This window comes from Protopterus annectens, chromosome 17.part0 (assembly GCF_019279795.1).
Source record: "Protopterus annectens isolate FY-2018-M chromosome 17.part0, PAN1.0, whole genome shotgun sequence".
Lineage (NCBI taxonomy): Eukaryota > Metazoa > Chordata > Ceratodontiformes > Protopteridae > Protopterus > Protopterus annectens.
In genome coordinates, this window is record NC_056751.1 from 330,389,696 (window position 1) to 330,410,347 (window position 20,652).

The 20,652-nt window shown below is 37.5% G+C and overlaps 1 protein-coding gene across 2 annotated transcripts in view; it reads right to left on the bottom strand.

The window, feature by feature from the left end:
* Nucleotides 1-20,652, bottom strand: part of PPP1R32 (protein phosphatase 1 regulatory subunit 32) — a 1,379,387-nt gene that overhangs the window by 586,445 nt on the left and 772,290 nt on the right. For both annotated transcript variants that reach the window (XM_044059651.1, XM_044059652.1), the window contains exon 10: nucleotides 4,592-4,780. In XM_044059651.1, the coding sequence (XP_043915586.1) occupies nucleotides 4,592-4,780 (189 nt within the window). The remainder of the gene's footprint in view (nucleotides 1-4,591; nucleotides 4,781-20,652) is intronic.

The following is a 20,652-nucleotide window of genomic DNA, read 5'->3' on the forward strand; positions in this document are numbered from 1 at the left end:
ATAAACAAAATGAGGGAACTGCAATGGGGGCAGCTTTTGCCCCAACCTATGCCATTCTGAGTATGGGTCTTTTCGAAACAGAATATATATATAGATCACCATTTTCCAAAAATATGTATTAAAATACTTCAGATACATTGATGATTTAATTCTCTTATGTGAGGGAGGTGTACATGATGTACCAAATTTTATTCGGGAAATACAGAATAACAGATTTGGTTTGCAATTTGATAACCTTAAGGTGGGTAAAACCATACCTTTTTTAGATGTGATATTGGACAAAAGTGGAGAATGTCTCTGAAATACAGTCCATAGAAAATTTCAAGATGGGGTATTCTATTTTATGGCCCATAGTTGTCACCCACCTCACACAATTGAGGTTGTACCTTTGGGTGAATTTATTAGACTCTATAGGCTTTGTAACAATAAGCTGGATTTTGATAGAAAAATGGGCAGGACCACAGAAATGTTTAGAAATAAGGGTGTTAGTGATGAGTTATTAAGAGAAAGTTGGGAGAAATTTAATAAGAAAAATAATAATGTATTAATAAGCAACCGATACAGAGATATGAGTAGAAATAAAAGGGAAATTATGTATTTTACTACCACCTATAGTAGCTTTAGCCCGGTGCTTGTAAAATTAACATTTTATTGGGGTTATATTGCACAGTTTAAAGAGATTAGTGAAATATTAGAGGAATACCAACTACCTCATATAGGAGAGGTAGAAATTCGAAAGATTTTTTAGTGAAAACTAAATGCACTTTTCCTGAGGTGAAAATGAGTAAAAGTTTTAGAGAATATGGAACAAGTAGCTGTGGAAGGTGTAAGGCTTGTAAATATGTTATGCAAAGTTTTAAAAAAATGAAATGCCAAAATTTCCAAGCTAAAGTTTGTTTTAGTTGCAACACAGAGGGCATTATTTATGCCTTGACATGCCCTTGTTACAAGTTCTACATAGGACAAAGTAAAAGGGCTTTTAAGGTTAGTTTGTTAGAACATTTAAGAGATATACATACCAATAAAAAAGAAAGTTCTGTAGCGTTGCATTTTAACCAGGTACATGGAGGAAATAGTGAAGGAGTGAGAGGGTCTGTATTAGAAAAAATTAATGTTTATACACACGGAGATGAATTTTTAAAAAATGAATTATTATCTAAAGAATCTGTATATATTTTGAAATACAACAATGATTCCGAATGGGTTAAATGCAGAAGTTAATTGGAGATTTTTTATTTAATGATGTTAACTGAATGTTTTATTATTTTATTGATGTGGATATATAGGCAGGTAGAGTTTTGTAATGTTATACTCCTTGAAGGCTGACTTTGCCGAAACGTCAGAGTAATAAAACTGGGTGGATTCTTCGCCTGGTGGTCTTTTCATTTGGCTTTGTGGTGCGTGGTTTGGTGGTCTACTTAATAAAATTTCCTGTCAGAATAATAAGAAAAAGGCAGAGCTAAAATTCTGTGCTGTTAGCTGTTTGGCATCTTGACCATGCCCTTAACTGTATATTTCTAAACAAGTCATAATAGCCGACTGTGGGTGGCAACTGGGGGATTCTGGTCCATACACAGGTATTTTAAGGCCTAAAGATGTAACCATTGAATTTGCAAAGGCAGGAGCAAGGATGTGTAAAGGCAAAAGTCTGAATGTGATGCATGAAACATCATATTCACACTCTTTATAAGACACCAAGGAAATTGCTACCTAGCTACTTCTGGAAGGTTCATTATTCTCCAATACCATTTACAATAGTGGATATTATTACTATTAAGAAATTGTATACCACTGAGGTCATTTCAAAATGTTATATTTTAAAATAAATATTTATACAGTATTTTTGTTTAAAATGGTCCTTCCATCCAAATGCTTTTTAGCATATTGGATACTGAAGTAGATATCTTGTATTTTTCACTTCATGATGATGTTAAATGTACATGTTATCAGCAGAAAATATACATCTGACTGGCAGAATCTGACAACAGACAGAATCCCAAAATACTTTTCCAGCTAGCCCTCTTTAACTCACTGTTTTCATATCCATTTCTGTTTGTAGGGTTACCACCTGTCCCACTTTGCAAGGGATAGTCCCTTTTTGGGCAGTTGTGTCCTGCAAAAAAATTGAAAAAATGGCAAATGTCCTGAGATTTTAGGACAAAAATATTTCCTATATTTTATGTTATAGTTGCATAAAACAGTTATTCTGTATCTGAAACACCTAAATGGTATAGGAAACAGAATAAGCAACTAAAATGCTACAAAAATAAGCCTTTATTTAGGCAAAAAAGTAAAGTTCTGTCCTTTGTACTGGCTGTGGATATGTTTTGCCCTGCAAAATCTGACGTTTGTACCAAAAATGTCCCACTTTGGGCATTTGAGAAGGTGGTAACCCTATCTGTTTGTGGACAGATATCTGATTTTAAAAAAATTATTCACCCTAATGTTATCATTGGCTTTCTTCTGATACATATTCAGTTTGAACATCGGTCAACTAGGTGCACGAGGCATTGCAATTCCCCTACCCTAGGAGAAGAAGGTTACAAGAGTGTACACTGTTGAAATCTCTGAGTTACGAAAACTAAAGATTGTTGCCCAAGTCAAAGTATAGATTTTTTTAATTTTAACAGATATTAAAATACATATTTGCATTATCAGACTCACTCAAATAAAATATCTGTTTTACAGGTGCATGCTAGAACCAAACAATGTTATTTTCTGAAAGCTATATGGTTCAACAATCGTGAAGGTGAGGAGTCATACCCTAGTCTCCATTTTTGCAGTTCAGTGCCATAATTACTATGCCACATTCTCCTACTTCCTTACAATGTTATATTAAACTCAATACAGTCAGTATATCTGTTTCAATAAGACTAGTTAAAGTAAAACAATGTGGCGTACAAAAACTAAACATTGTTACAGTAAGGATGTTATCTGTTTAATCTTTCAAGTATAGTATTTATGGTTATGGTACTTTTCATCAGGTCTCCTTTTCTACCATGCTCCAATTAGTCTGTTCAACTAAACAAGCTCAAACCTATAACTTTTCCATACAAAGGGACACACCACATACACCCCCCATGCAGGGAACTTCACCATCTCTACCCCTTTAACTAACCTTGGAATAGGTCATTTAAGTTCCGAGTCTAAGCTAGTCCCACCAAATGAGCTTGTCAGATTGTGGTTTGCTAAAATGCTGCCTGGTCAAATAAATGTTATATACAGACAGGATAAAACCTAATGTGGCCAAGAAAATAGTCGCTGACTACTGAATACAAGATATGGGTATACACAAATAACCATGTTAAGCATGCATCTTACCATTCTCATCAAAGACTGCAGAAATGCATTATGCATCACACTGAGACACTTTGTAAGACACCAAGAAAAATGCTCGGTATATCCATAATGAGACCGTTTTGCTAATACAAAACAACCTTCATTATACATAAACGAGTAAGATCATAATGAAGAATTTCATATAAAGTGATAGTACTCAAGAAGACTGAATGCTGTAATTAAATCAAAAGGTGCTTCAACAAAGTATTAGTTTAAGGATGTGCACACTTATGTAACCAGAGTATTGCAAGTTTTTTTATTTTTTATATTTTTTCCCCTAATAGATTTGTTTGTTTTTCAACTGAATTGTGCAGGTTATAGGTCACATTAAAGGTGGGAAAAGTTTTGAAATGATTTAGTGTGGTCTCATTTTTTTATATCACAAAAAACTGGCATTTTAACAGGGGTGTGTAAACTTTTTATATCCACTGTATGTATATATGTATGTGTATATATATATATATATATATATATATATATATATATATATATATATATATATATGTTTGTTTGTGTCTTTCAGCTTTTCCCGGTTAGGGGTCACCACAGCAGAACTCCGGTCCGCTAATGATTGGCAGTAGATTTTTACGTGCCGAAGGTATGCCCATTCACACGTCTCCACAGAAGACACTCTAGCTTAGAATCGAACGGGACAACGTCTAGCTGTGAGGCGACAATGCTACAGCAGCACCACCACCGCAGTATATATATATATATATATATATATATATATATATATATAAATATATATATATATATATATATAGAAATATAGATAGTTACATACATACATACATAGACACACAAGTATTTAATATATATATATATATATATATATATATATATATATATATATATATATGAATACACACAAACACACACACATTAAATTATATTTTATTTTTTGTGTACATGCATACACATGTATGTGTGCCTGCTGTTAAACAGTAGCTGTGTTCCTATAACTGAAAGCATAACCACTGCATTCTGGTGTGATGAATACACTGCATTTCACAAATGAGCTTGATGCATTTCACAGAGTTGCATTTGACTCCACTATTTTTAACTTCAATATTGCATGGCTCCCCAACAAGACACTTAACCAGCCATCGCTACCATCACAGAACAATGGTAATAATTTTTCGTGGGCCCTATCTGGTATTCAAAAGTTAAATAAATATGGCTAATATGTTTTAATGATTTTTCAAGAAAGCCTCTTCAGAAAAAATCCTGGTGATTCCAGAATACTCACCTTCTCACCAATACTGCATCTCCCAAGAAACTCAGGTTCGCTTGTTTTGCACCTCTGCTCCCCTTGAAAGTGTAGCTGAGTAACGGTGTTCTTCATTGATGGATCAACAGCATTCAAGTAATCTGATGGGTCTGCCTTCTTCAGATTCTCAAGCTGCAATGTAGGAGCTATTTTCATTGTCTCCAAGTCCTAAAATAATAAACATGTAGGATGAAATATGCTGTAAGTGAATTTTTAAGTAGAAAAGCAACGGTCTGTGTCTAGCTAACATTAAGAGTTATAACAGATAACTTCTGCTATGGTTTTGTCTAACTGACTTGTCTGTGATGAAGGTATGAGGTCCCCTGGCCTACTGCTTCAAGTAAAGCAGCCCATAACAGTTTATTGATTAATGACCAATGCATGCGTTTTACACTAAGTTCCAATCAAAGGAAAATTTAAAATGTCAACAGTACTACCACTGAATTATCACAAAGCTATGGACATCAAAAAAATGTGGATTTTCTTACTTTACATAAGGTAAATAAAGGCTGTGCACCCTTGCTTCTAACAAAATGTCAGCCACTGGTTGATCTGCTGGTTTGCTTAGAGAATCCATGTCTTATGCTATGCATTTCCTTGTTTATTTATGCATTTATGTTTTTTGTGGGGTGAGCTTTTGAATTATTTAAACACAAGTTAAGCTGTACAATAGATCCTAAAGTAACTTTAATCAGTAGATGGTTTTCTATTCCAGACAAGAGAGTTTTGGTTTAATTTCTATTTGTTAACCAGTCAAATGTCTTGTAGCAGATTTTCCACTAGACAAACATGGCCAGGGTCACTATAAATAAATTACTTTTAACTTGCTCAAACAGAATTTTCAGGGTCCAGGTAAGGCCCATCATATAATCAGAGGTGCAATAGTTGACACCTTCATTATATTTTCACAAAGTGTAACAACAACACACCAAAAAAATAAATAAAGAAAGAAAGAAAGAAACCTTCAGTAAAAGCAATCAAAATGGTTGGAAGAGTGCTAGGTTTTCATTCTCACAAATGTATGCCCCTACTGACATGGCCTCACCGTAATTTCAAGCAGCTTTAGTGCAGCACAGTGTACACATATTATTTAATTGCAAGTATCAAGGAGCAATGCCCAGTGTAAACATACAATCAAAATGTTGTTCTTCAGCTAATAGCTCTAGCTAAAGTCCTTTCACAATCTTATTCTACTTAGATTTGTATACCTGGAAGTGAACATATATACAATATGGTCTCTGTTAAATGCTAAACAGCTTCTTTAACAAACACATATACATTGCAAGTAAAAATGTTATTTTCAATAACAAAATACACTTGGCTGACTTTTTACAGGACAAATGAACAATTCCTTTAAAACATATAAAAGACTAGGCATTCCTAGATCAATACATTTATGAACTTTTGTTAGGCACCTTGAGTGTAAACTACTTTCCTAAGAAACTAATCTGACTGGGGGACTTGCAATTTAAATATCTGCAAGGTAAATCTTATTTACATAGCATAATACTGTAATTATTGACAATCTCCCCACTTCTGCCTTTAGCTATCTTAGATGATTCAGAAAACTATCATTCCCAATAAGAGGCCAGCAGGATACAGACCAATTCTTAGATGTACCTCTATCTGTGCCAGGGATTTCTTAAACAAATGGAAATCAAATAGACTCCACGGCCCAGATTGTGGCTTTAGATTCAGTAAAACTGAACTTTTCAATACTACTCCCTAGTGAGTAATTTTTGTGTGTATCATCTTACTAGATGTTTCACAACTTCCTCAAAACTGGCCAATATCTTAAGTTGCTGATAGTGAGGCCTATAAGGCCTAACATACTCCAGCATCTAAATGAACTGGGAATCATATTACATGGCCTTAAGTGTTTGGTGGAGAAAACATGTCCCCCACCACTCAGAGGATGTGTATTAAAAGAAGAAGATGTGACCGAACAAGGAAATATGGTTCTAGGACTGGTATAACTGCAAGACTTAAAGCCAATCCGCACAGGCCTGCACTTCCATCCATGTCAAAAGCAAATGTTCGGTCTCTGGATAACAAGATGGATCACTTAAGTCTGGAACTCTCCACACAGTAAGGTGAGAAACTGCTGTTTGCTTGTATTCATTGAGATGTGGTTGAACACTAACATTAATGACAGTACAGTCCACTTATTATCTGGAGCTGACAGGGACCAAGCTCTCAGTGGTGAAGCCAGAGGAGGGGGTGTCTATTTATGTAAACAACTGGTGCAACAACTGTGAACTAGTTAAGACCCTCAGCTCAGAGAACATTGAGTTTATGTCGCTAAAATGCAGACCCTTCTACATGCCAAGGGAGTATAGTGGTGTAAGCATTACAACTGTGTACATCCCTCCAAATGCCAATATCAAAGAGGCACTTGCTACACTTTACCAGTTCATAAATGAAACCCAGAACAAGAATCTGGAGTTTGCTTACATATTAGCAGGTGACTTCAACACAACCCATCTGAAATTGGTACTACCCAGATTCTATTGTATGTGGAATTTTCAACAAGGGAGGTGAGCATACTGGACATGGTCTTCACCAATGTAAAGCAAAGCAATGCCCATCTGTACCTGGGTAGTTCAGTAAAAGTTTGGCTGGAGGGTGTAGTCTGAGCACTACAGGTCTGCTTCAGAAGTACAAACTGGGATGTGTTCAAGGATGCAGCTTCAGTAAACTACCAAGCAGACCTTGAGGAGTACACAGAGTCACTGATGGCCTATATCACAAAATGTATGGATGATGTCACAGTCAATAAAAGCATCACCACAGGGGCAAACCAGAAACCATGGCTGATAAGCTCCTGAAAGCAAGGAATTCCCCATACAAAGCAAATAACAAAGATGCACTCAGTGTAGCCAAAGCTAATCTCAACAGGGGGATAAAGGAGGCAAAACATGAGTATGCCCAGAGAATACAGGGTCACTTCAATGGCACCAGACAGTTGTGGCAGGGGATACACGCTGTAACAGACTACAGGTTGTTTCTTCAAAATGCGACATCGAATTCCTGAATGAACATTGTGGCAACTGAACTCCCCATCAAACGAAATGAGGAAGTACTCTGCTTTAAACCAGGGGAAGTCTGCAATATCATAAGCAGAATAAATCCCAGAAAAACAGCTGGCTCTAACAAGAGACAGTGCTAAGAGACTGCTCTGCTTAACTGTCAATAGTACTTGCGGACATTTTCAATATATCTCTGAGCCAGGCCCAAGTACCAAGGTGCTTTAAGAATACTACTATAATATCCCTACCAAAGAAATTGCAGCCAAACAGCCTAAATGACTACTGTCCAGCTGCTCTAATCTCGACGGTTATGAAATACTATGAGCAGCTGATCAAGGACCACCTATCTGCAAACCTACCAGCATCACCAGACCCTCTTCAATTTGCCTACAGGGCCAACCGCTCTACAACAGATGCCATCCCATTTGCTCTTCATGAATCCTTGGTACATCCTGACAACAAATATTTATGTAAGGATGCTATTCTCTGATTTTAGCTCCACCTTTAATAACTTAACACTAAGTATGGGAGTCCCTCAGGGATGTGTTCTGAGCCCTTTGCTGTTTAACTTACTAACTCATGATTGCATTGTCTGACATAATTCAAACAAAATCATCAAGTTCGCAAATGACACCACTGCAGTGGGTCTTATCAGTTGTGGAGACAAGATTGCCTACAGAGATGAGGTAAACCACCTCATTAACTGATGCAAAATTAATAACCTGGCCCTAAATGTGAATACAACCACAGTGTTAGTAATGGATTTCAGAAAGAATCAAAACTCATCACTCACTCATAAGTAAATGGGAAACAGTGGAGAGAGTGAGTAGCACCAAATTTCTGGGTGTGTATATTTCTGAGGACTTAGTTAGCATGGTCAAAAAACACTAACCACACTGTGAAGAAAGCACATCAACACCTGCTGAGGAAAGCTAGTCTCCCTTCCTCTGTCCTAAAAACCTTCTATAGGGGTGCCATTGAAAGCATCTTGACTAGTAATCTCACAGTCTGGTTCAGGACCTGCAAAGCCTTGAACCAAAAGCCGCTACAGAAGGTGGTGAAGGTAGCGTAGAAAATCACTGGATCCTCACTTCCAGCTCTGCAGGCCCTATACAAAGCAGCACAATGTATTGGCAGAACCAGAAATAAATCAGAGACAACACACACTCTGCATATGGACTGTTCTCCTGCTTATCTTCAGGAAGACAATACCGTAGTGTGCGTTTTAAGTCCTCCAGGTTTAGTAGGAGCTTCTTTCCACATGCTATCAGACTGCTGAACTCTTCAAACATATTAATAGCTGGTGACCAGAATAATCAGTAGTACAGCTATCTTCTTACGCAATACCTACATCAAGCTGCTTTAAAAGTGCAATCAGTAGTAACCGAACATTCTGTACAATATACTTGTGTCATTCGGTATATTCTGTATACTCTGTGCAATAATTGCTTTTCCACATGTGCAATATTGCTGAAGGCTGCTACCAGTGTTACGGAGGTATCTCAGATCTTGTCAGTCTTGTTTAGTAAATGTATGTGTTACTGTACTATGTTCTTGTTATTCTCTGTGGTTGTAAGTGATATATGCACTTACAACCGAAGCAATGTAATTTTGTTTAACTCGCACAGTGTGTGGGTCTGAATGACAATAACGTTTACTGTGACATTGAGAAGAAACCTTCAGTAATCTACATGATATCTCTTCATTTTCAGATGATGCCTCATATTCTTAACATTTTCAGATGCAAAATATTATTTATGCCATCTCCTTCAAAATACGACACTGCAGTATTATTTAAAAGTCACTGCTGATTCAATTACAACTTATTTCCATGCACATGGATAGATAATACTTTAAAATATTTTGGAGCTCTTCTTCCCAATATTCTATACCAAATCTCTAGAAAATTACAGTCAGCCTGAATGACATTTTCATTCCTTTCTTGGTAACTGATCACTCTACTTTCAATGAAAAAATCTAGATGATGAAATAGTAATATTACTTAAATTACAAAGTAAAAACTGAAGATGCTTTGGACTGTTAAGGGTGGCAAGAAGTAATCCACTTCAAAAGAAGGAAAAATATTTGGCAACACCACACAGGAAGCTTAACTAAATTATATGAAACTCTATTAAAAATAAAAATAAAATTACATGTCAGCACACAAAGGATACTAGTTAATAAAAGTTAACTAATAAACCTTGTCCTCCTTAAACATCAAAGCATTTCATTTATCACCAATAAAATTTAAATGTAATGATAGTGATGAATAATCATATCTCGGCAATGGGTTTCTTCCTTAATACTACAATTTTAAAAAAGTATGCATAAATATCCCTGCCCCTGTAAGGCATTGTAGGGGAAAATAGGCACATGTTCAGCTATAACTGCTGCCAATTAGTGTATTAAGTCAACACAATTGATACATTTTAATATATTTAAATCATCAGAACTGAAGGACTTAAAGCTACAAGTTAGTGACACATGACAAGTCACTCCAACTTTTTTCTGCAAATATTGTATCATATAGTTTCCAGCGCATTCACACTGTGATCTCTACAATTGCAGTCTTATAACCTTCAAGGACTTAGAGCCATTAATTTAAGGTACAGCTTCTCAGCCTGCTTCTAAGAGCTAAAGACTTAAGTAGGATCAGAAGACATTCACTGGTTGAAATCAAAAGTAAGTGTCGTCATAAAGCTTAAAGTTCCAAAGAAAGTAATGATTGTGTGAAATTCCAGAATGGATAATGCTTCTATTGTGTGTGACCAAGCACTTCTAAATAAAAATATGTAATAGCAACTGCTGTTAAAAATTTTTATGCAGCTATTCTAATTCTTGCCTAAAATATTTACATACTACTTGTAACTGCTGAGTATTAGTAAAGCATTTCAAAACATGATAGTAAGGTCTAGAAGATCTAGTGTTGGTCACCTGGTAAACCACCTTGTCATGATAAATACAATACTGTCAAAGGATGATTTTCTAAAATTTAAATGTAATGACTAACAAAAAATAAATACATTTAAAATTATGGTTAGTATTTGAGTAAATCTAAGCTGCATCCATATATTGTGGCACTAATAAAGTCATTCTAATTATAATGTAAAGCACTACAAAATATAACAATACTATAATCTCTATAGATCACAGGGTTAAAGACAAATTATTTATGAGACCATTTCTGCCTTACCAGTGCCTACCCTTAAGCCTTACCTTCCTTTTCAAGAAGGACTAGGCCACTCATACATGGGCTGAATTTATAAATATCCAGCCAGTTGTCCAACACCTTTTTAAAGGCAGACAGTATGTCACACTGTAACTTGGAATAACGGTTGCTCCAGAGAAGGGGTAGGCATTATGTAACAAATGTATCCCTCCACCAAGACTTATTTATCTGCATGAAATTCTTTTGCTATGAGCTGTGAAAGGTGAAAGGACTTCCTAACCACCCTTGCAACATGGTGGTCAAACATGAGGAAGCCATCCACCCAAGTGCCTAGGTCTCAGTACCATTTAATTTTTAAGTGGTATGTTATATTAATACTATTAGCTGGAAATAGGGAATGCTCATCAAACACTACACTTGATCATTTTCATACACCAGCAACTGACTAATGTAAGCTCCTGTTGAACAGCCTATATATCAGACAGGTACTTACCAACAGCTACCAGCTTAGAATCATCTGTGAACTTTGCCAACCAGTGGTAGTCGTTTGTTAAATACAGATGTAAGAAACAGATACTGAATAGTGGAGGTCCCAGAACAGATCCCTGTGGAACTCCAGTGGTCACCTTCCTGTTCACAGAGGATGCACTACTCTTACTGTGTGAGTCCTGTCATTAAGTTAGCTGACTAAACACCTAAACATATGTGGGTCAGTTGGGAGCTCCTTCAGCTTGTTTATTATATTAGCATGTAATATGGCATCAAATGCCTCAGCTAAGTTAATGTACAATGTGTGGACAGCTTGTACACAGTCTACAGCCTCTTTAATGCTCTCAATAAAGACTTCCAAGATGGCTGCACACTGAGTAACAGCTTGTTTCTATCTCTCCTAGTGTGAAAACAGTAACTCAGCAGAAAAGGCCAGTAGACTTGTGTTTATGGGTAAATTTCAGTAACTGGATAATAAGTGCACTCCCTGAATGCCAGAAATAAAGAAATACAGAAGAATGGAAAACGTCAGCTACAAAAAGTGAAGAAGAAACATTGACTGGAGAAAGTTCTGCAGCTGTTCATCAAAAAAGCAATGTAACCTTCAGACATGACTTCCAGTAACCTACAGAAAGATGTAAGACAACTGCATACAGACCTGGTTAACAAACAAAACACTGATGGAGTATATAAACACCAACAACAAAAGGCTGGAAAAATAGAAGAAACTTTAAACAAATATTCAGATGAGATGATAAAGCTGCAAAAATCAGAGGTCGAAATAAAGAAAAGGCTGGCTGAATGAGACTGCTCAGGAAGAGATGTCTCAAAAAATAATAGAATTAGAGGACAGAGCACGTAGTGAGTTTTTCAGCTATACCAGAGAAGCTTGAAGAAACAGACTGCATTAATTTTAAGAAAGCACAAACAAGCAACTGGACTGGTATTCCACAGCAGGTGTTGTTAGCTGAAAGGGCACATTGTGTATATGCAACAAAACTGGCTATAAGAAAGCAACCTAGACCTTTAATAATAAAGATGCAATCCTATCAGCAGAAGGAGTTGATTCTGACAAAATTGTGGCAGAAGGACAAAGTAATAAAAGTAGGAGACAGCGGAGTGTTTGTGGAGAATGATAACTCACTGTACACCAGAAAGAATAGGAGCAAGTGTATTCCACTATTCAGAGAATGTCAAGCTGCAGGTGGGAGATTCAAACTGCTGTACCCAGCTGTCTTCAAGGTATTCTTCCCTGGAGGGACAAAATCATTTTCAGATGAAATACATGCTAAGAAGGAAATACAAACGTTTGACCAACAAAAAGTAAGCTGTGAAACAGAAGGAGATTCTGCTTCTTGTTCTTCTGGTAAAAAAGATAACAGAGGGACTGTACTGTGAAACCTTTTCAAAAATTTCAATGCAAAATGTTGGAGAGAAAGAAGGGAGAATGAGAGTTGACTCAAAGAATCAACAGTATGTTGGAAATGAAGCACAGACAGGATTTCAGAGATGAACAGTAATAAAACCAGTAACTTAATATGGGATTACAATACAATAATTATATTTGTGAAATATTGGGCTTTTTCAGAATATGCTGGACTTGTTGGGGACTCTAACGCATATGCCCTACTTCATGTCATTAATGTTTGGAAAAGTGCTTTGGGGAGGGGAAGAGGAGAGAGACAGTTAACTGTAAGTAAAGATTTTTTTTCTTAAATAGTACCAATTTTATGGCATGTGTTTTTTTTACAAGCTATAAAGTAAAGTTTTTTCAGTTATTTTTAAGTCTAATACAAATTGTAAACAGGTGCTGCTGTTTTTTCTTTTCCCCTTCTCTTTCTTTTTGTTCACTTTTAAGAAACGTAGGCACTGCAATGTATATAAAAAGCATGCTAAAAGAAAAGTTAATGTGTTTTTTCTCATTCTTGCAAGGAGAAATGACTGGATTAAATACCTTAGATTGATTTAGTAATAAGTTTTAAGAGGGAGTAAGTAAATGAAAAACAACATTGAATATTATGATGTTTTTTTTTCTTGCAAATACATATGTACTCAGTAACAATTTTACAGCTGGTCTACATGTTTCCCTGGAAACAATCTGATAAAGAAAAAGTGACTGCCTGGTTCTGATGTCTCCATAGGGACAATCTGAGAAAGAGAAAATGGCTAAAGTCTGATGGAGAGTGATTGGCTGAGGAAAAAAAAAAGAAAAGTGAAATTGGCTAGGCGATAATGTTCTCTGAAGGCATTCAGCAGTTTTCCCAAGGTAGAAAACGTTCTCTGACAACATTCAGGGGTTTTCCCAGCTGAGACAGCTATAAAGATAAGACAAAACCAATCAGCACTTAGTAGAAGCACAGGCTGCACCATGCGTCTTAGCATGGATGACCTTTCTTTCAGGTTAACTCAAGTCTGTGAGTGTGGCTGTCAGTTTGGGACTTATGTTCCTTTTTAGGAGGGTAAGACTTCAATACTGGAAGGTGTAGATAGTTTTGTGTGTTAGTATTAAGTTAATAGATTATAAGGGGTATTGGAGGTATGTTTTTTTTTGAGGTCTTTCAATAAAATAAAAAGTTTTAAAAGATGTGACATAGGCTCAAATGTATACAAGAAACAACTGTATAAAAGTTCAATTTGCCAAACAGTGTATGCATGTAACACAAAAGGTGGAACTACACATTTAACAAAAAAGATGTTATACATAAAAGGTAGAATGACAACCTTTTTAATACAATGAAGCCTTCTTTAATGTCTTAAACGTAAATGGCCTCACAGATAAATACAAACAGGAAGGAGTAGTTGTTGTTGTGTCTTTCGGCTTTTCCCGGTTAGGGGTCGCCACAGTGGAACTCCAGTCCACTAATGATTGGCAGTAGATTTTTACATGCCGAGTTGCCGGCCCTGATGCACAACCTTCAACGAAGGTACGCCCATTCAAGCATGTCTCCACAAAGAAGATGCTCTAGCTGAGAATTGAACAGGTAACTATATTAAAAATGTAGAATGCAAATAGTTATGTTACAGGAAACACACTTAGAAAGAAATGAACTTGTGAATTTGATAAAGAAATGTTTTCAACATGGTTATTCAGTAGAATACCTGGGACAATGGAAAAGAGGAGTACTTATAATAAGTGCAAGAACTCCACTAATGATAGAAGAAGATAAAAGTAATAATGGCAGATTTGTAGTGCTAAGGGGCTAATGACAATGGAGGAGGATTACACTGCCTCATATTCACATTCCACCTATAACTGTTATAATGCAGTTTAAGAAAATTCTGGAAGAAATCATCAGTTTCAGCAAGGAATATTACTTATAGGTGGGGAATGGAATTTGATTTGCAGCAGTGAAGATGTGTCTGGGGGCCCCAGAAGCGAAATATAACAAAGGAAGGTAAATGTTTGAAGAAATTTATGAAAATATTTGGCATGGAAGATGTGAATTCAGTAATAGGAATTTGGAATTAATTTACATATTATTCCCAAGATATAAAAACTGGACTAGGCTAGACAGAATTTACATTTCACAGGAACATGTGCATTTTATAGAAGGTCTTGAGACCCACCCAATAACTTTCAGATCATGCACCAGTAATAGCCAAAACAAAAACACAGGGTAATGAAATAAAAATGAGACATTGGCACTTTCCCACCTATATGCTGAAAACAGAGGAATTTAAGGAATGGGTAGTGGAGATTATTCAGGAGCTATTAGAATGGATATTGAAATTTCTTCTGAAAATATAGCTAGGGTGTGGGATAAATTAAAGGTGGAATTTAAAAATAGGTTGGATATAAAAGAAAGGAGCTATGGTTAAAAAGTAACAAGAATTATTCAGAGGGATTGACAAATATTAAAGTATTACAGAATAGGTTGAATCTCACAGAACAAGAGGAGGATTAACTGCAAAGTGCTTGGCAGAAAATAAGAGATTGCCTCGATAATATGCAAGAGCTTAGAAAGATTGCTGTTAAGCAACTGTTTTTTGATAATAATACTAGACCATAAAAATTTTTAGCACGACTCAGGCAACAAAATAGAAAGGGCTGTTGCCCAACTTAGGGAGCCTACAACAAAGAACATAACAGGAGATCATGCAGAGATTAGAAATATTTCAGAAATTCTATAAGAGCCTCTATAAAGCAGAGAAATATGAAAATCAAGAAAAGATACAAATGGAAATGTTTATGGAAGAATTAAATACGACAAGGATAGAGGTAAATGAGGCTCAATTACTAACAGTTAGGACAGAAGGGGATACGACAAAAAATGTGATGTATAACCAATCTACAGGAAAGTACCCAAGAGTAGATGGTATTCCAGTGGAAGTCTGGAAGCTAGGACGAAAAAAACTGATAAACATCTAGAAGGTTTTGTTTAACATTATTTCAATAGGAGGAGAAGTACCAATGTCCTGGAAGAAAGCAATGGTAGCTATAATACCTAAAGAGGGTAAAGATCCATCAGACCCAGCTTCATACAGGCCCATTTCAATACTAAACCATAATTATAAAGTGTTCATGTCTATAATGGCTTGAAGAATGACAAAAGTAATACCAAAACTGACAGATATGGATCAATGTGGTTTTGTGGAAGGGAGGCAAACATTTAACAACAGAACAGTGATGATCAAGTGGGAAGCAGAATGTAAGAATTTTGTTGGTGGGCCTTGATACAGAGAAAGCATTTGACAGAGTAAGCTGGGACTTTATGAGCAGGACAACGGAAGCATTTCCTGAAAAAAAAACTGAAGGTTGATTACAAGAATATACGAGGAATCAGAGACAAAAATTAAAACGGGTGGGGTCCTCTCTGATAATTTCTGCTTGAGCAGAAGAACTAGGCAGAGGTGTCTTCTTTCCCCTTTATTATTTGCATTATAGTTAGAACCATTGGCAAAGATAATAATTTACTCAGAAATTCAAGGATATAATTGTCATGGCAGTCAAGAAAAGCTGGCTTTATTTGCAGATAACATTTTGTACCTGACAAAATCAGAAAAAGTCATTACAGTTTTGTGGAACATTTTCAGACAGCTTCAGATCTTTTCAGGATAAAAAAATTAATGAAGCTAAAACAAAAGCAATAGTGGTAAATTATGTACTTACACATGAATTGGTTCATGAACACCCATTTTATGGGGGCATGATAAAATATTTAGGAGTATGGATTAAAAATTATTCTAGTGTGGCATCTAAGGATATGTGGGAAGAGATTAAAGAAAATATGATAAACTGATAAAATGGAAGCTTTGTTATATGGATATGGATAGTAAGATACAAACAGTTAAAATGTTTTTAGTCCCTTTAGTCTTATACACAGGTCAGGCATATTTTTTCAACTAGAGGAGAAGTTGTGGTTAGCAATTAATAAAGAGCTGAAGGACTTTATTTGGGGGGGAAGATGGCAATAGTCAAGCAGGATAAGCTGATTCTTCCAGTAGAACAGGGCGGACTGACATTACCCAATCTGAAGGGGTATTTCAGAGCTACACAGTTAAGACTCCAATACACAGCACAAGGAGAAAAAAAGAAGTTATGTACTCACCATAACGTTCCATGTGTGTTATCCACCTCACCTTCATTCTTAGCAGGTTGGGTTTGGAACTGATCCTCTGTTCTGACTCGGCTTTTGTATAAGGCCGAGTCAGAACAGAGAATCAGTTCTGTGTGTGTTGTCCATCTCGCCTTCATTCTTAGCAAGTTGGGTTCGGAACTGATCCTCTGTTCTGACTCGGCCTTATACAAAAGCTCGAGCTCTTCCACTAGCTCGTGGCTAAAACCCTATCTCATCATGCACTAGGAGAGCTGCCCAGATCTTGTTTGCAGATATAACTAAGATACTAAATAAAAGCTACTGAATACCTTATATAGCCATCAAGAAGGTCAGAGAACATTAATAGCCAAATGCATCAGCTCGGTCTTCCAGGAGCAAGGGCTGGGGGAAGGAGGGTGGGATGTAAGAATGAAGGAGAGATGGACAACACATATGGAACATTCTTTATGCTAATTCTTAGCAGGTTGGGACAGCGTCCCTAGCACCATCTTTCTTGGGTGGCTCAAGGGAGAATATTATTCAGAACAGTGGACACAAAGGAGGTCCTGTTCCTGGTGGCCAAATCAACTTTGTAATAAGTGATGAAGGTATGAGGCCTTGCCCAGGTTGCTGCAGCACAAATGGTATCAACAGGTAGTCTCACCCAAAAGGCAAAAGAGGTTGCAATGGATATTATAGAATGGCCTTTTACTTTATGGGAAAGTTCTTTGTTTTGAGATTGGTAAGCAAAGATAATACAATCTGATAACCATTTTGAAAGTGTGACTTTAGACACAGAAACACCTTTCTTTGAGTCTGAAAAAGATACAAATAATTGGTTAGATTTTCTGAAGTCCTTTATCCTATGTAAGAAGAAATATAATTGTCTATGTATATCCAGATGGTGCAACATATATTCTGCCTTATTCTCATCGTTGGGGAAAAAACTGGTAGTTCTATGGATTGGTTCAAATTAGATTCTGAGCACACTTTGGGTAGAAAGGATGGGTTTGTTCGTAGGGATACTCTGTCTTTGTGGAAAAGCATGGGGGGGCTTTATTGACAATGCTTGCAGCTCTGAAACTCTTCTAGCAGAAGTAATAGCTATCAAAAGGATCATTTTCTAAGTCAAATACTTGAGATCGCAGGATGATGCAGGCTTGAAAGGGGGAAGAATCAAATGGGCTAAGACAAAATTCAAGTCCCATGGTGCTGCAGGGGCTATAACAGGTGGTCTTAATAAAAGAGTACCTTTAAGAAATGCTTTGCAAAGTCTGTGGGACATCACATTGGGATCTGATTCTTCTAAATGGGAATTAGATATCGCCGATAACTGAACTCGAACAGTAGCTGTCATAAAATAGCTTTGCTAAGAATTCAAGAATGGAAGCTATTGGGACAGAGAAGGGATCAATGTGATTACTCAAGGCCCATGAAGAAAATCTTTTCCATCTGCTTCTGTATAACTTTCTCATCAAAGCCTTATGAGACGAGATCAGGATATGTTTTACTGACAGAGAAAGGTTAGGGAGCATGCCCACGGTTGGAATCGAAGCAGCCAAGCTGTCAATTTGAGGGTTTGAAGGGAGGGATGGATTGTCCCTGATGCATGAGTCAGGAGGTCCGGAACTGGGTCCAGAATCCACGGCCCCTCCTGAGATGAGGCCACAGGAAGGAGAACCAGATTTGATGAGGCGAGAAGTATCAAGTTCCTTAATAAGAACAGGCTTTCTGAAGAACTGTGGGTATCAAAGGAAAGGGAGGAAAGGTGTAGAGGAGACCCAAGGGCCAATCATGTGCAAGTGCATCCCTTGGTGACTTCCCTGGGGGGGTAGGATCAGGGCAAATTAGTTGCTGCATTTGCTGCTTATGGATGTGGCAAAAAGGTCAGAGTAAGGTTGGCCCCATTTGCAGAAAATCTTTTCTGCCACTTCCTGTTTTAGGGACCACTTGCGAGGCATTGGAATAGCTCTGCTGAGTTTGTCTGCTATCACGTTGGATTTCCCCAGCATGTGCGTTGCTACCAGAAAGTGTTGGGAGAAGGTCGCCTACTGCCATAATCTCAGGGCCTCCCGACAAAGGGGGTAAGATCTGGTTCCTCCTTGTTTGTTTATGTACCACACAACTGACATGTTGTCTGTCTGTACTGCAATAATTCGTAGTGGAAGAGAGTCCTGGAACGCCTGCAATGCTAAGAGCACTGCTCTCATCTCTAGGACATTAATGTGCAAATGGGCTTGTAATTATCCCCGGCGCCATAAAGTCTGCTCTTCAAATTTTCCATTAGAACTTAGTTTTAGCACTCAAATCTGTTTCTTTGTGCTCAGCACTTGTTCAGAACTACAAATTACTACAGCACTCAACTTTCCTCACTTGTCTAGAGGAAAACAGTTTTTAGCACTGAATAAATAAGCACTTATCCAGGTATGTCTAAGGGTCAGCTCCCGGTGTTTTATCCTGTCTACCTGATGAATCTGGGCATCTTGGGGTAATGCAGCAACTGCCTCATGTAGACAGAAAACCCTCTCTTCCTACCACCCAACATTACAACCTGTGAGAGATGCACGTATATAGCCAAACTGGAAGCAAAGCTCTCTTCACCCAAGACTGGACTAGACAGTCAAGGAGAAGGTAAACACATGCACCACACCACACTCATCACATAGTCCCTCAAAACCTACACCAACAAAACAAAAATAGAAACACAAAACACACAACTACATTCATGGAGGCTCTCAATAAAAATCTGCTCAGACCTCCAAAGCAGAAACACAAGCAACTTCCACCCCCCAACACAACCCAAATGACACATAGCCCACAAAGTCAGTGTGCCAACTCAACCACAGCCCATAAGGCATAACAATGTACCCAACACTCTAGTCGTAGGTGACTCTATAGTCAGGCATACTGATGTTCCACTCACCAGGCTAAACAAGGAGAAAGTTACTGTCAGCTGCCTGTCAGGTGCCACAGTCCACTACACAACACACACACTCAGGTCACTCCACAACAAGTACAAATATGACTGTCATTGTCCATGTTGGTGTGAATGACTTGAGACATACCTCCCCTGGACTACTTGTAGCCCAGGCAGGTATGACCCTAGCCCTGAGTAGCATCCTGCTATCACCCAGAATGATACCACAGTACAAGGACAAAATTATTGACTTTTGGCTAAGCTTCTGGTGTAATTCTAAGAGTATCCAGTATCTGTCTGCCTGGGATGACATGATTGACAGACCACAATGCTTTGCCAAAGATGGCCTGCACCTGTCACCCTTGGGATTCCAGATACTGGCTAAGGCTCTTACCACCCCTATAGTGCCTTTTTTAGGCAAGGTTCAAATGACAAATTCACCACCATAACAGGTACAAGCAAGCAAAAATCTGAGGGTAATGCTACTCAATGCTAGAAGTCTAAACCTCAAAATGCATTCACTAGAGGCACTCCTTAAAATGGAGAACACTGACATCTGTGCAGTGACAGAGACTTGGTTCAAGGCTCCACAGAGCAGAGCACCCCTGCATTACCAGGCTATAATTCATACCACACCTTTTGGCCATCTAACCTGGACCGAAACACTAAAGGCAGAGGTGTGTCCATATTCATTAAGGATATCCACACCTCCAGGCTAGTTGCTCAGCATAATGCATCCAAGATTATCCAAGTGCAACTAACTCTGGGCAAGACCGCAATCCAAATTGTAACTTGCTACAGATCCCCCACCATGCCCCAGGATTCTCACTCCTCATTTCTTGATACACTGGAAAATATTAGGGTACAACCCAACACCCTAATAATTGGTGATTTCAAGT